Source organism: Rhincodon typus, chromosome 28, assembly GCF_021869965.1.
Source record: "Rhincodon typus isolate 14 chromosome 28, sRhiTyp1.1, whole genome shotgun sequence".
NCBI lineage: Eukaryota > Metazoa > Chordata > Chondrichthyes > Orectolobiformes > Rhincodontidae > Rhincodon > Rhincodon typus.
Genome location: NC_063359.1, coordinates 16577143 through 16593977, shown reverse-complemented (window position 1 = coordinate 16593977; position 16835 = coordinate 16577143). Strand labels below are relative to the sequence as shown.

The 16835-nt window shown below is 37.8% G+C and overlaps 1 protein-coding gene across 3 annotated transcripts; it reads left to right on the top strand.

Annotated features, from left to right (window-relative positions):
- The first annotated feature begins 263 nt into the window (after positions 1 to 263).
- Positions 264 to 13100, top strand: LOC125486401 (lysophosphatidic acid receptor 6-like). Of its 3 annotated transcripts, XM_048613805.1 has the most exons (3): positions 281 to 324; positions 2629 to 2675; positions 11940 to 13100. In XM_048613805.1, the coding sequence occupies exon 3, from the start codon at positions 11993 to 11995 to the stop codon at positions 12995 to 12997; it is 1005 nt and encodes a 334-aa protein (XP_048469762.1). In that variant the 5' UTR covers positions 281 to 324; positions 2629 to 2675; positions 11940 to 11992; the 3' UTR covers positions 12998 to 13100. The 3 variants fall into 3 exon arrangements, with proteins under 3 accessions (XP_048469761.1, XP_048469762.1, XP_048469763.1); XM_048613804.1 differs by lacking the exon at positions 2629 to 2675 and having other exon boundaries at positions 264 to 324; XM_048613806.1 differs by lacking the exons at positions 281 to 324; positions 2629 to 2675 and adding an exon at positions 5344 to 5391.
- Positions 13101 to 16835: the final 3735 nt, after the last annotated feature.

The window sequence follows — 16835 nt, the reverse complement described above, 5'->3', positions numbered from 1 at the left end:
CAAAACTTTCATTATAATTCCATGTTAAAAAGACAGAAACTAATTCCTAATCACCAAAACCAAATTGGAAACCTCAATATGAAACTAAGAAGGGAAAAACGTCTATTCATATAACATCAAACACGTGATTTACACTCCATGAACAACATTGCATTGGAGCTACTGTTAAATTTGCACATATTATTTCATTTCCTTTCATATACACCTCTTACTTAATCATAGGAACATCACTTCCCTTTTTGGCACTAGTTATGTACTTCATGCTTCAATCAAAGCATCTCCACAATGTATAAATTGAATATATTTTAGTTTTACACATTAAAGGTAAGTGTCGCAAAAGATGTGCTATGTCTGAGATGTGACTAAATTAAATGCTTTGTCTTTTTAGAAAGATACAAAAGCAAGTTGAATCTTTATAGGAATTATATCCAGGTAAATATTTTAACAATAATTTAAGCAACACAGACTTGGCAAATCATAATATCAAAAGCTCGTATTTGTTGTATTCTAGTATTGTATCCATCACAGTTTGGAAGCATAGTTATTGTATTAGCGTGTTGTATTAAAGTTTTAAATAATATTAGCCCTCATATATTGGCTATTCTGCTGGACCTACTGAAATAATAAATATTTTATTGATTAGGTCCTGAGAGTTAAGCATTTTATGATTTGTGTGTTGACATTTAAAGCATCAAACAGTAAGAAAGGCAATAATACAGAACGTAAATATGATGAAACAGTAAAAGCTCAATCATTAGCAGACTAGAATGCAAGGATGCTGAGTACATACCAGAAAAATATCTTGAGGTGTCCTTTAAGGGACAGAGTCGATACAGCTGCTGTATTCAAAGTGCAACGCAGCTTGTGATTTATCTCCAAAGACATTAATCTTTGTGTCCCACTGCAGTCCTGCTAGATTGTTAAGAACAGAGCTGGGAAAAACCCAGTTACACCCTAGCTTTTTCTCAGTTCTGCCTGGTTTATTCGCATGAAATGACCACAGAACCTTTCTAAGTGTCATTATTCAAGAGGAGGTCAGTGAAAATGTTCAGAGGGGCTTCTGCCTGGCAGGCTGTTTACTTTTTTTTCTAAAGAAGGCAGTAGTTTCTTCGCTGTAGTACTGGTATGAGGAACAATTCAAGTCAGTGTAGTACCAATTAATTGTTTTCTTTTGTGCTTGCATGCACAGTTGAATGAATATTCGGTAACTGCACTTCCTGAGTTCGTTATTATAGCCTTGCTGATCTATTATTATAAAAGGTCTCTGTAAAAATAACTGTGCTGCAAGAACTCTTTCATTTCAGTTGTGCTGCAGGGCCACTGCTGTTTTAAATTCTAAGTTATAACTTCATCGCGGTAAAGGTAATGATCCTGTACCATTGCAGTCAGCAACTTGGAAGTAAAAATTTTCTGGGGCAAGTACCAATGTTTGTCCATAAAGATCTGTGTAGTGTTCTATTTTTAGCCATTCCTATCCTTTATAACTTAGTCAACTTCCAGTATCCACAATAATGCTGTAACATTATTAATAAGAATAATATAAAGAAATCAGGGGAGGTTTCCCCAGTTGTGTTAAATAATTATGATATCATACATCTTAAAGAGTGTTTGTGATTTCTATAAAATACATCAATTTGTTGTTTTAGAGGACTCACAGCTTTTATTAAAAATAATAAATGGAGAAAATCATTCCCAGATCATTACAATATCACAAACATATCGAAATCTTGCTCCAGTTTATACACTTTGTTTTAGCAATAGTTTGATGGCACTAATTCATTGTATCTCAATGGTCTGCAAACTGCTTGATATCTTCATAATCTACCACATTCTCCTGTGATCATACTGTGCCCCACTTTTAATTCTGAGTCAATAAATAGGTTTGACTGTTGTCAAATCTGATCCTTTACTTTCAAAATTCAAATGTAGTAACTTGGAGCTAATTTGAAGAATGTTATCTGGGTTATTTGTCAGCCTTGCACCTTTTGGCTGCACAAAAGAAAGGCTTGTTTTATAAAAGATGTTACCTTGAAAGACATTATTTTGCTTTTGCTCTGCTTCTGAATGGCCTTCACCTGATGGCCAAACTACAGTGATGTCCCTGCTCAGACCGGAGTTAAAATCACAGGCTGTGGGACAAGTATGGGAATAAGACCTCCTCTGCATATTTGAAGACGGGTCCTGTTGATAGTTCAGTTGCTTGTGCAGAAGTACCAGTAAACATGTTTCTGCTGGCTGTGTTAAATTAATACCTTTTCAATGGTGTCAACACCCAGTGGAGACTCTCTCTGAAGATAACCTCAAAACTGCTTCCTGAAAATGTTCATGGACAAACATCATAGGAAATATGAATGTAATAGAACACTTGGGAGGTCTCACTTGTACAGATCTTAAATTCCATTTAAACCATAAAATAGAACCAAATTTGATGGAGAAGGTAGTAGAGGTGAACTTCAGCACACACTTTGAGAAGATGTTTTTATTTTTATTTTTGGACCCACTCTTTAGGCTGACTATAACCAAGTCAAAGCTTCATCCCTTGTGCTAATTCAATACCTCCCACATACCACATTTTTATATGCAAGACTAGCAGACAATACCATAGTTCACATTTGCATTTGGTTACAGATCGTAAATGACTGCTCAGCCACTATCCAAGACTCAAGCCTAGAAAGGTATTTCGATGCTGCAATGTTTGCTTTAAAAACAATTAACCCACTGTTACCTGGGGACAATTTGTATTAGATACAGTGTAGGTGTTGAATGTAGATATTGAATATCAAGGTGAACACAAAATAGATTAAATGTTATGTGTAAAGCAGTTTATCATTCTACCGGTAATGTTCTGTCTGGCATGAATGAGTTGTAAAGTGAAATTAGAATGCTTACATTTCTAAAGGGATTAATTATAGTTTTGACAAGAGCAATGCAATTGAGTCCTTCTAACATGAATTTAGTAAATTGGAACAAAATACAATTATAGCATAAAGTTATATTGAGATGTGCATTTAATGCTTATGTGCGTGTCTGTAAATATTGGCAATACAAGGTTTGTGGGTGTCACCAATTTGTTTTCAGATTCAGTATTCTCCTTTCTCCCTTTCAAATGGCAGTTTGTGTAGAGTTTGTTTTAAATGTGATAATGAAATATAACGACCTGTACAAGAACTTTTACACTGACATTACTGGCAAGGGCAATTCATCATGTCTCATGGGAATGGCAGAGATGATTGTTTTAAAAAGCTTCCTTGTGCTACATGTGAAATGATGAAACAAACAAAAACAGAAATATTTCTGAAGAAACTCAACAGGTCTGGCAGCATCTGTGGAGAGATAAAAGAGTTAACATTTTGAGTCCAGTGTGTCACCAGACTAGAAACGTTAACTCTGTCTCAAAGGTCTCAAAGTGTCTACAGCTTACAAAGAAGAACTTTTGAAGACAAGTCATTGTTGTAATATTGGAAATGCGGCAGTCAGTTTGCATTCAGCAAACACGCACAAACAGCAATGACTTGATGACCTGTTTCTGTGATGCTTATTGAGAGATAAATATTGACCAGGACACTGGGGATTGCTAACCTGTTCTTCTTTGAGATAGCACCGTGGGGTCTTTTACACCCACCTGAGCAGGAGAATAGGGCCTCAGTTGAACATCTCATCTGTAAGATGGCTCTTCTGACAGCAATACTGCACTTGAGTATCAGCCTGGATATTTTAATTCAAACCCTTCAAGGGACTTGAACCCATTACTTCGTGACTCAGAGGAGAGAGTAATAGTTAAAAAATTGTTAGAGATTTAGGAAAGAGAAGAGGCAAAACTGTATTTCTTTATATACAGGATTGTAAGACGGCACTAATTGTTGATGCAGAGCCCATAATGTCAACCTTTAGAGTTAGACTAGATATTTGGTTCAGGAAAAGTGCCTTAAGGATGGTGTGGGAATCTGGGGTAAAGACTACTGTCAATGCAGAGGTTTATCACCAACATGATGAGTTAAGCTGAATGGCTCAAACTGTTTTTCAATTTGAATGTACTTGGATGAGAAGTATACTATTATCAATGGTTAAAAAAAGAGGAAATGAATAGAAACAGAATGTGACTCTTAACTGGTGAAACCGTCACACTAGATTGCAGCCTAAGGGTAATGAAAATCTCAGTTTATATATTATCAATTCTTTAAGGTACAGACATTAAACACCCTGTCTGAAACACTTTAACATTACTTACAGAATCCCCACAATGTGGAAACAGGCCATTCGGCCCAACAAGTCCACACTGACCCTCTGAAGGCATCACACACACACCCATCCCCCATCCATTATTTCCCATCGCTAATGCATGTAACCTACACATCCTTGGCCACCATGGGGCAATTTAGCATGGCCAATCCACCTCACTTGCCTATCTTCGGACTGTGGAAAGAAACCAGAGTGCTGGAGGAAATGCACGCAGACACAGGGAGAATGTAAAAAATTCCACACAGACAGTCGCTCGAGGGTGGAATCAAACCCAGGCCCCTGACACTGTGAGGCAGCAGCACTAACACTGAGCCACCGTGCTGCTAACTAAGAAAATAACACATAGCCAATTATCTTCTTTCATGATTAGTTTGTATGTGACTTATTCTTGCAAAACTGGTTATGTAAAAGCAAGTATAGCATTTCATTTTTGAGGTGAATGTCATTTCAAAACCGTGAAGTCCTTCATGAATGTTGTTCTCCTTTGTTGACTTTTCAAATGAAACTACCAGAACTGAATGAATTCCAAATTGGGGGAATTGTTGTAGAATTTTTTCACTACAATAACTTTAAAATTGTTCACTTGTTCATTTAGTTGGGGTGTCCTTCTGCCGATGAAGTGATTTCTGTTTCTCAAATTGGCTGTTGATCTGTAAAATTCACTGAATATTGGGTATTCCTTTGCTAAATAATGTGCACATACCTCTAAAATGTCAGAACAGTTCAGCTTTTCACACTGTTGGTTATAGTTTAGTGTCCCTTAGTAAGTAAACCAGTTCATTATCAATCAAGCAAGGGAAATATTTTTGTAGTGCAATGATATAGAAGTCAAAATGAATATAGTAAGTCAATATGTAACCATAAAAATTGCCATTTCGTACTCATCCAGACAGAGAATTCAATGCTGCATCATGTATCTCTGCTGAATTAGCTGATCTGAGTGACCCGCCATTTTGTTTCAGAAACAGGTTGACGAAATAAGCTAGGCATGATCTCTCTGCTGTTTATTTTCCATTGATCTCTTCTGTACAGTGCTCATGATGGGGAACAAGGAGCAGATAGAAATCAGCCCTGATCGCCACGATAGATGACTGCTGGCATCTATGGAACTTTGCCACAGGCAAGGAAAGAAAGAAAAGAAGATTGTAAATGGTCAGGACAAGCCAGAGAGCTTTCATTTTAGAATAGTATAAAGGTCTTTTGATTTGCAGATAAAATTCAGGGAAGATAAAAACAGATGAGGGATTGCACTACTCCACTAACCCACTAAGTTAATTACAACGTAGGCAGCATGTTAAACTGGTGCTGCTTGCTGTTATAAATGACTGCATGCATGCTGTTGGCTGACTGAACATCAGCAAGGACACAATATTGAGAGTGGGCAACACTGCTTAAAGGCGGTCTGCACCTTTTAAGGAGGAGATACTTTATGGACGCAAGAAATGGATGGAGCATTTTTTAGAAAAATGAATCTGGCCACTGATGCTTAAAGGAAGGGCTGCACATGCAAAATAATGAGCACTAAGGTTTCTAGCTATATGTTATGGGTCTTTATGCAAAGCATAAGGAAGCAGGGGAGGGCTGAAGATACCCCAGACATTGTCTCAAATGACTATGGGAATAAGTAGCCATGCAGTTAGCCGATCTTAACCAGTCCAGTGTTGAGTGACTGTTAAACCCCGAGGTGTTAGAAGGGCAATTAGTCAGGATTCCTTCTTTTGATTGTTATCCAGTAGTTTCTTCTGGAAATCTGGATAGAGCTTGACTGGCTGAGATTGTTCCCTCCCATGGCCAATTATATCATGGACAGTCGGTAATAAGCTCATGTATGATGTCGAATCACTTTAATGAAGAATATGGGAGTAGGAGCAATAGACACAGAACTATAAAATTGACGGTCACTTACAGAAATGAGAAAGTAGGGAAGTGTGGCTTGAATTAAGCTCTATTAAAGCTTGTGTGCTGTAGTAACAAATTATAATTATATTACGTTATTATGCTATTATACTATTGTATAACAATTATTGAACCTTCATGTAATCTATTTTAATGAGTTCAAAAATTCTGTTTTTTCTATCTTCATGGACCAAAACAGCAAAAATGATTGGTTTAGAGGTCAGTCGTATTTAGAAATTATGGATAATTTTCTCATCAGTTGACTAGAAATACAAGACCACTCTAGGCATATCATGACAGCAGCCTTTCACCAGTTCAGATGGATGTACATTGGCTGGAACTTTGCATTTCTGATTTCCCTATCCTGTGATGTTTTCTGGTCAGACAGAGGAGCACAAAATGGAAAATTGCAGCCAAAGATGAAGTGAAGATGACGTGTAGAATAAAGCATCTCAAACTGTTCCCTCCCGTGTAGCATTGAGCATTAGTAAAGGAACAGAGTATACTTTATGTTGCTCTTAGGTACCATCAGTAAAGTAGTCTTGGATGGTGTTGTTGAGTCCAAAACCATTCCAAGATTGTAAATATAAGAATGATTTTAACGTTGATTAAAAAGAAAGTCAGAAAGGTTTGCAAAGTGCAAAGAAAAAAGACCATTACTGGTAGTGCAGACTACTGCAAGTTAAATGGTTTCTATTGTCATCAGGATCCTGTGAAAGTATAGATCAAGCAGTGCCTAGATGACGAGAGAACTAAGAATTTTGAGAATCATTAGCATCAAAGCACAATAGCCAGACTCTTCCCTTCATCCTCAATCCATTAAGAGACAAGTGTCTAAGAAAGTGCACAACACAATATTCCACTCTTCCATGAAGTTGTTTAATCTTTCAGAGCCTGTATGGCCCCTGCATTAGTTTCTTTATTAATGAAAAGTGGCTACTTGAGGACCAGAGAGTTGCTGGTGTCCTTGCAAATAGGAGAAAAAGCATATCAAAAAGTAAGTCAACTAAAACCAGTTGTATCCAAATTGATACTGAACCATTAAGGAATTTTGCAGACCAAAGATATTGTGGTGGTGAACTTTGTATCAGGTTCTGTATTCTTTGGTTAGCGCAGTTGGCTGGACAGCTGGTTTGTGATGTAGCGTGATGCCTACCATGTGGGTTCAATTCACACACTGGCTGAGGTTACCAAGAGATCCCACCTTCTTAATCTCACCCCTTGCCTGACTGTGGTGATCTTCAGGTTAAACCACCCACCAGTCTTCTCTTTAATGAGAGAGCAGACTAGGAATATGGTGATTATACCTTCACATTAGCTCTGGTGAAATGGAATTTGTATGGGGCGAGCTTTTGAGGAGGAATTCCTCAAATATGCACAAGATTTTTCTTTACTGTATCAACTAGAAGTATCAACTAGAATCAAGCCAGTGTAGACTGAGTGTTGTGTAATGAAAAAGGAATAATTAGCGATCTAGTTGTGCAAGGCTTCTTGGGGATGCATGGCCATTGTATGATAAATTTATTTATTTAGATGGAAAGTGTCACATTTGATTCTGAGACTAGGGTCCTAAATCTAACTGTGATGGTATGAGGCACAAACTAGCAATGATAAATTGGGCGACATTAATTAAAGGAGTGATGGAGTCAATGGTAAACATTATAACGTCCAATAACGTCTAAAACTGTTGAAGAACACAGGATCTAGCAAAAGGGGGGAACTGAAGGAAATCAGTATCAGTAGGGAAATGGTGTTGACAAAATTGGTGAGATTAAATCCCCAGGAGCTGATCATCTGCATCTACAAAGAAATCACCCTAAAAATAATGGATGCATTGCTGGTTATCTTTCAAGGTTCTGTAGACTCTGGAACAGTTCCTATGGATTACAGGGTAGCTAATGTAAGCCCATTTTTTAAAAAAGGATGTCGAGAGAAAACAGGGATTTATAGACTGGTTAACCCAACACCAGTCATTGGGAAAATGCTAAAGTCCATAATAAAAGATTTAATAGCAGAGTGCTTGGAAAACAGTAAGAAGATTGGACAAAGTCAACATGGATTTACGAAAGGGAAATTATGCTTCATAATCTGTTGGGATTTTTTGAGGATATAACTAGTAGAGTTGATAAGGTGGAGTCACTGAATGCGGTTTACTCGGACATTCAGAAGATTTTTGATCAGGCCCTGAATAAAAGATTAGTATGTAAAATTAAAGCATTTGGGATGGGGAGTAATGTACTGACATGCATGGAAAACTGGCCGGCTGATAGGAAACAAAGATTAGGGATAAACAGGTCTTTTTCTAAATGGCAGACTCTGACGAGTGGGATACTGCAGGCATCAGTGCTTAGGCCCCAGCTATTCACAATATATAGTAGCTGTGGATATGAGGGAATTAAATGCAATTTCCTCCAAGTTTGGAGTCGACTGGGTGGGAAAGTGAGCTGTAAAAAGGATGCAGTGATGCTTCAGAGTGATTTCGTTAAGTTGAGTGAGTGGGCTGATGCATGACAAATGAAATATAATGTGAAGGAATGTGAAGTTATTCACTTTAGTAACAAAATAGAAAGGCAGGTTATTATCTGAATGGTGAAAGGGTGAGGTGTAACATCAGCTGCTGGAAGTAACCAACGCAGGTGCAGCAGGCGGTGAACGAAGCAGATGGCATGTTGGCCTTCATAGCGAGAGGTTTCGGGTACAGGAGCAGGGATGTCTTGCTGCAATTATACAGGGCCTTGGTGAGATCACACCTGGAGTATCGTGTGCAGTTTTGGCCTCCTTATCTGTGGAAGGATGTTTTGGCTATGATGGGAGTGAAATGAAGGTTTATCAGATTGGTTTTGGGATGGCAGGATTGTGTATGAAGAGAAACTGGATGAGTTAGGACTATACTCACTGGAGTTTTGAAGAACAAGGGGAGAATCTCACAGGAAACTGTAAAAGTGTAACAGGACTAGACAGGATTGTCACAGGAATGATATTCCCAATGACCAGCAGGAGCGGAACCGAGAACCAAGGGTCACAATCTAAGGATACAGTTTAAGGACTAAGATGAGGAGAAATTTCTTCAACCAGCCTGTGGAATTCTATGCCACGGAAAGCAGTTGATGCCAAAATGCTGCATAATTTTCAAAAGCAGTTAGATATAGTTTCTAAGGCTAAAGCTATCAAAGGGGAGGGGAGAGAAAGCAGGAACAGTCAGATAATCAGCCATCGAAAGACCAAATGCCTACTCCTGCTCCTAATTTTGATGTTCTACTTCTATAATCTGTCGCCTACTACTCAACTTCACTTCACAAAGAGTTACAGAGAATAACAAGCATTATTTATAAGTTCATCAGTATTTCTCTGAAAATCACAGGAACCAAGTTACTGCTGCACCAGGTTGCTGATAAATAGAATTAAGTCAATGACACCACATGATTACTTCTTGTGGATCTTGCTGTGGCATTTTTCCTGATGGTCACTGTAGCTACTTTGTAGTTTCTGCCACCTCTCCAATATGCGTCACTAGGCAAAGATTGTTTAAGTTAGTCACTGCCACTAATTCTCCTTCTATTTTTGCTTTGTCTTGAGTTTATCTTGTGATTAATCATAAAGAATACATCATTCTAGGGTACCTACAGAACAGAGACTGTTTTTAAATCACAAGGTTTATTGCATATTAGCAACAATTACAACGACATTAGCTCAAGCATAATTCCTAGAACCTTAGGCAACTGTACAGATACATCTGCTCCCTCCAAAAGCAACAGAAGCCTCCATTCACAGACGGTGTGTGACATCAGTCACACTGGGAAGAGCCAATGTAAAATGAACTTTAACCCATTCAGAACCATTACCTTATAAACACATGTACTGAATTACACAGTTTAACTGTTTTATTATACTTATTTGCTTTATATATTTATAACCACCTTTAATAACATGCCCCTTTCGGCCACTCAACAACACACATTGCAGTATTGTTTCTTTTCAGTTCTCTATAACTACCACTATGCTCCCCCATGGACTGGAAACTTGCATGCAATTTTATTGCATTTACCACTGAGATAGATCTCGACTTTAAGCAATGATATGGGTCTGCAGATATTTTAAATCTTTTTTGTCTTTTACCTATGCTGAATGTTCAATTTATTGGAAACAAAAAATAGAAGCTCAGCAGGTCTGGCAGCATCTGTGGCCAGAAGTCAGAATTATGTGTGAATAGCACCATTGAACTGAGATCATCCTATGATTGACAGAAAGCTCCAAATCATAAATGGGCCAATGGCCAACATAAAAAAAAGCAAAGCCGCTAAAGCTTCCACTCGGAAGTCTCACATTACGTCAAGTATGAATAACATTTAGGTGTGAAATCCAAAGCAGAATTCTACATCAGGTTATCTTCTAGCTGAATGGGAATCTTTGATTTGGGATGTGACACTGCTGTAGTTCTGAGGAAGGGTCACTCGACCCAAAATGTTAACTCTGATTTCTATCCATAGATGCTGCCATATCTGCTGAGCATTTCCAGTAATTTCTGTTTTTGTTTCTGATTTACAACATTCTTTAGGTTTTTATTTGGTACAATTTATTGGCATTGTTAAATTTGTATATTTGGTACCGCAATACAGAACGATGCAACAAGACACTGAAAAGGAACCTTATTGTTTGTGCCTGATCAATGAGCCCATGCAGGTCAATGATCCATTTAACAAACAGTTTATGCACTGCCATTTTCCCACATTGACAGTATATGTTTACACAGTGGCAATTATACATGGAATTGCCTCAGAAATTAGTTGTTTGATATCTCAAGGCAAAATGTCAGTGATTGGTATTAGTTTTTTAAGTTGAAAGTTAACCAATGCACTGATCAAAATTAAAAGCCTAATCTCCTGTTCTCTGACTCCAATTGTTCCAGGTTTATACAAAATTAAACAAACATGGTTGGTGAAAATAACCAATCAATATTTCGGTCAGAAGCAATGTATAATATAATCAGAAGCAAATATTGTTGAGCCACTGTTTGATCCCCCTCTGTGCTCTCAGGTGAATAAGAACAATTGAGTTCCACTATTTCAAAGAAGGTTCGCTCCTAGAGACTTGGCTAAAATTTATCCCTCAACCTGCATCACAAAAGCAGAATGTCTGTGAACAAATTGGCTGCTGTGTTTCCTAAATTTTAAAAATCTCTATATTTCTAATTCCAAAGGAATGAAAAGCATTCTATAAAAGCAGGTCATTTTTCCTCTAAAGAAGAGGTTTGCTTTCAGGAGGTCTCAAATGCCTGAAGTAGAAATAACACATCACGGAATGGGTTCACTGAGATTCACATTTCTACACAGACACAGTTAAAATTGACATGACCTGTCTTAAAATCAGTTAACCATTGCGTTAAGAATACAATTCAGTTCTGATTCCCAATCGAAGATTCCCATTCAGCTGGAAAATAATCTGATAGTATGATTTTTGTTTGGATCTCATACCTGAGAGTTATTCAAACTTGGCATAATGTAAGACTCGCAAGTGGTCTATGTTTCGCTTTAGCAACTTTCCATTTTTTATGTTGGCCATTGGCCCATTTGTGATTTGGGAACTTGTGCCAACTATGGGATGGTCTCAGTTCAATGGTGCTACTCACACAGAATTTTGGAATGATTTGTTTCAGTTAAGAAAACCCAAAGCATTTTCCCAATATGTAAGAAGTTGCCCCTGTGCTCTTCCAATAATGCTAATTTTATATTCAATGTGCATTATTAATCACAAATTTATTACCGCTAAATTATTATTTAATTATGCATATTTGCTTATTTCCCTAGGTAAATCAACAGAGGAATCTGGTTAATCTGCCAGTTCTACTACCTTTGAAGCAATGACCTACAATACTTCAATCAGTAACACTACATGTAGACCTCAGAAGCTGGTTATTTTCATCCCTATTTTTCTAAGTGTGATTTTTCTAATTGGTTGTGTCCTGAGTGCCTTGAGTCTTTATACCTTTTGGTTTCGCTTCAAGAAGTGGAAAACTGGAATGATCATCCAGTTTCATTTGGCTTTATCAGATATGACAATCGTGCCAGTAGCACCATTTATGATCAGCTGTTTCTCCATGGCAAATCATTGGCCATTTGGACAGTTCCTGTGTCAGTTAAAAGTGTTCTTATTATTTATACATATGTATGGCAGTATCTACTTTCTGACTTTGGTGAGCATGCATAGGTATATCACAGTGGTACGTTTGACTAAACATAACATTTTTAAGGACCAAAGATTTGTGAAGTCAATTTGTGTAGGCATATGGATTTTCCTCTTTATAAATGCATTGCCATTCTTTTTTGTCCTCAAAACATCAGAAGGGTACAATATTACCCAATGTTTACGTGTGCACCAAACTGAAATGTCAACTGTCTATTTCACATGGAGTATGGTAATTTTATTTCCTGGGTTCATCATCCCATTTGGAGTTTCTGTCACTTGCTATATCCTGCTTGGATCTTATATCGTTAAAATGGATACCACCCTTGCAAGGGGAAAAGCAATGAAAGTGAAATCGATAGGGATGATTGCTGTGTCTCTGGTTACATTTCTCGTTTGCTGTTTGCCGGTACAGGTGTCGCGTTTAGTTGCTGTTACAGTGAAACAGTTCCACCCTGAGAGTTGCGAGTTGCTGTACAAGATCGAAGATATTTATTATATATCTATTGTGTTTGCCAATGTGAACTGTTGCTTGGATCCTCTACTCTATTGGTTTACCAGCAGGAAATTTCAAGAAGCTTTCAAAAGTACTCTAAGTGCATTGAGATGCCATTGCAAAGAGCAGAATCAACAGAACTTCAACACAGATAACTCAACTACTGCAGCAAGACCCGTTGATTAGACAATGAAATGCTTTGCCACAAGTTTATTACAAATGACCCCTCATTGTGCTTATAATTATCTTAAACACAATTGTGTATCTTTTAGTGAATCAATTATAACCACTGAACAGTAATATATCTGAGATAACAAGGTGTAGAGCTGGATGAACACAGCAGGCCAGGCAGCATCAGAGGAGCAGGAAAGCTGACGTTTCGGGCCTAGACCCTTCTTCAGAAATGGCACTTCAGCATTTCTGAAGAAGGGTCCAGACCCAAAACGTCAGCTTTCTTGCTCCTCTGATGCTGCCTCGCCTTCTGTTTTCCTCCAGCTCTACACCTTGTTATCTCAGATTCTCCAGCATTGGCAGTTCCTGCTATCTCACGGTAATATATCTCACATTTTCATTATTATCTACAATAATACAGATGTATCAGAAGTACATCGTTGGCTGTGACTGCAGTAAAATGTCTTAATGGGTGAACAATGCTATATAAATGCCAAGTTATGTCTTTATTTTAGATTAAAAGTAAATTGTCAAATCAAATGCCAACAATCAGCAAACGTTTCCTCACTCCACTTTGTGCTGAAAAAGTTCTAAATGCAACATAATATATTTTCAGTGATACTACTCCTATTACAGAGAGGAAAAAACACTTTTGCCAAGTGTTAGTAATAATAGGTGCAGTGAAGTAACAGGAAACTTTATATTCAGGTGTTTGATTCAGAAACTGTTTCAATGGGCTGTGCATAAAAGGATTGTATGTTTCACTGAGTTCCAAGTCAGAATTACTTGAGCTCAAATGTCAATTTCAGGAGGTCTCAAATACTGGAGAGCAGAAACAATGCTCTGTGTACATGGTTCTTTGAGATTCATATCTCTATGCAGACACATTTAAAGTTGAAATGACCTAGTGGTTTTGTTGCCACACAGGAAACTCAAAAAAAGGCTCATCACAAATACAATTCCCCAAACAGAAAACCACCATTCAAATGGAAGATAATCTGGGAACAGATATTTACCGAACCAAGGTTACAAAACAGGGCAGGAACCATAATTGACAAATCCAAAATTGTGGGTTTACCCAAACACCATTGACTTATAATTCTGCAGTGTGTTTCATATATTCGCATTGAGATTGTGTCCTGAAAGGTAGCCTGATTGGCTACTTGTGAGGCAAGGAAACTACATCGAAGAGTTTGTATTTTATTGGTGATGAGACTAGAAATTGGATGGGTAGAACTGGGCGGGATCAAGGATCATCAGTGAGTTCCAGAATGAACGTAGGGGCCTCAGTTAAGGTGTCAAATTGCAGAAGATTGTTGGGGAAGGGCAGAAAAGAAGAGGGTGTTGGGGCGATCGGGACTTGGGTAATAAACCTAAAGATTATGAGGAGATTGCGTGGGTGATGGTTGGTGAATGAATGGAGTATCAGTGGACATCACTGAAGTGAAGGAAAGACCTAATAGGGTTAAGCTGTTGTCCTGGAAGGAATAACGCTGCTTCTGCTGGCTTAATGGTAGTGAAAGGCTCTGCACTCTGACGAAGGCAGCCCTGTTGACTCTTTTCAGCTATCAAGTCTCCCATGACACAGGAAATCTGATGAGTTATCATCATAGAATTCCTACAGTGTGGATGGAGGCCATTCGGCCCATCCAGTAAACACCAACCCTCCGAAGAGCATCCCACCCAGTTCCACCCCCTACCCTATAACCCTGCATTTCCCATGGCTAATCTACCTCGTTTGCAAATCCCTGAACACTATGGGAAATTTAGCATGGCCAATCCACCCTAATCTGCACATCTGTGAAGGAAACCATAGCACCGGGAAAAACCCATGCAAACACGGAGAATGCGCAAACGCCACACAGACACCCACCTGAGGGTGGAATCGAACCTAGGTCCCTGGTGATGTGAGGCAGCAGCACTAACCACTGAGCCACCATTATAAATAGAAACACTGTTCAAATGGAGGAACGTAATCAACCTAAATGTTTTCAATGATCTCCCCAGCCCCTCCTGAGTACAATTACCACCATTCAGCCTTCATCAAAACTGAGTAGGTGGGTTCAAAACACATTGGGTTCTCGTTTAGAACTTTTTAACATGTGTACTTCTCACCTAGTTTTGATACATCCAGCCTGGGGGATTTAAATTACTCCCTCTTGTGTCACCTTCGTTTAATTTTATAAAGTTTTTACACATATAGCTCTCATTCAAAAGTTATCGCCAAAACTAGTTTCTGATAAAAAAAAATCAGCTTTTGCAGTATTTTACATAATTAAATATGACTAAGGATGGAAATGTTCATGTTTATATCATGTATTTGGTGTCAAGTGATGTCTCCCAGCTACGATTAGATCCATCTCTCTTAATTTTAATTTCCATTTACTTCACTTTATAGCAGACAACTGATCTGATGTTGTCCCACTTATATTATTACCCAAAGTCAAAATTAATTCATGAGCGTGTGGTTTTTGAAAGATTACTGGAGAAGTAATACAGGAAATTGAAGTTTGGATTTTCCACTTCATACTCTCTGCAGTTACTTCACAGCTATTTGTTCTTGTTCTTTCTGGTAGTATATATAAGAAGTCTAACAAGCAGGAAATAACAATATGTGATAACTATTTTTAACGTGATATTACTCACATGCTGGGCATTGCTGTGTACAAATGTATTCTGTTCCCTAGCTTCAGGAATAACATATGCTATGATTTTCTATGGAGTGACAAGTCTAAATTGAAAACTCAGAGATAATGTTTTTTGTGATATCAATACACAATAGTATATTTACAAATAATATTCAATCACATTTTAAATATCTTATTTAGCAAATAAACTTAAAAACATCTATTCAGATTACAGAAGGTTGAGATTTGGTTATTTTGCTGAGATGCATTAAATATTCACTCAGAGGGTTTTGATTACAATCTGACTGTTCACAGCCAGGGTGCATTTTCACTGTAATAATAACTTCAACTTAAACTTTCTTTTAGGCTTTATTCATCTATTGCCATTACAGAGTTGAGAGATAGAAATAGAAACTTTTCCAACCATTAGTTTCTTTTCTTAAACTTATATATGAATTCTATTATTATGAATCTTCTGTTTTTGGAGTATCTGCATTTGCCTTGGTACTACCTCCCAGCATGCTCCCTGAAGCTTCATAAAACTTGGAATGAAGACGAACCAATCCAAGGAACTTGGTGATCGGCTCTGGTTATAAATGATACTAGTAAATAGTAGATGCTATGTCTTAGGCACTATGTTTTCAGTCCATTTTTAATTGAAATGTGTGGAATTAAAGTGCACATGTACAACATAGGTTATAATTCATGAATAGGCAACTTTCCAAATATTTATTTGTGATAAATAAAGAACTTAATTTAAGGATTGGAAATTAAACTATAATTCCTCCACTATTTCCACCATTACTATTCCCTACCAATAAGTAGTGTTGACAATTCTCTAAAGTAAGTGATTTCCATTCCCCCTTACAATGGTTCTTGGGTGGCAGGATTAACAAATTGCACAGAGCCAGAGTTTCAAACATAAACTTGTGATTTATTGAAACAAAACCTACCAACACCCTACTACAGAAAATCCCTTCAAAGCTAAATGAACCAACACATCAATTGGTTTGTCCAACTGGAATCCCTCCAAGATTTAATCTCAGCTACCCACCCCCCAGCCATCCCAAACACAGGGTCACCATGATGTATCAGAGATAGTAGGAACTGCAGATGCTGGAAAATCTGTGATAACAAGGTATACAGCTGGATGAACACAGCAGGCCAAGCAGCATCATAGGAGCAGGAAGGCTGACGTTTCGGGCCTAGACCCTTCATCAGAAAAT

What these genes read in the sequence shown, in the direction of transcription:
- LOC125486401 (XM_048613804.1), top strand. Translation starts at nt 11,993, where the DNA reads ATGACCTACAATACTTCAATCAGTAACACTACATGTAGACCTCAGAAG.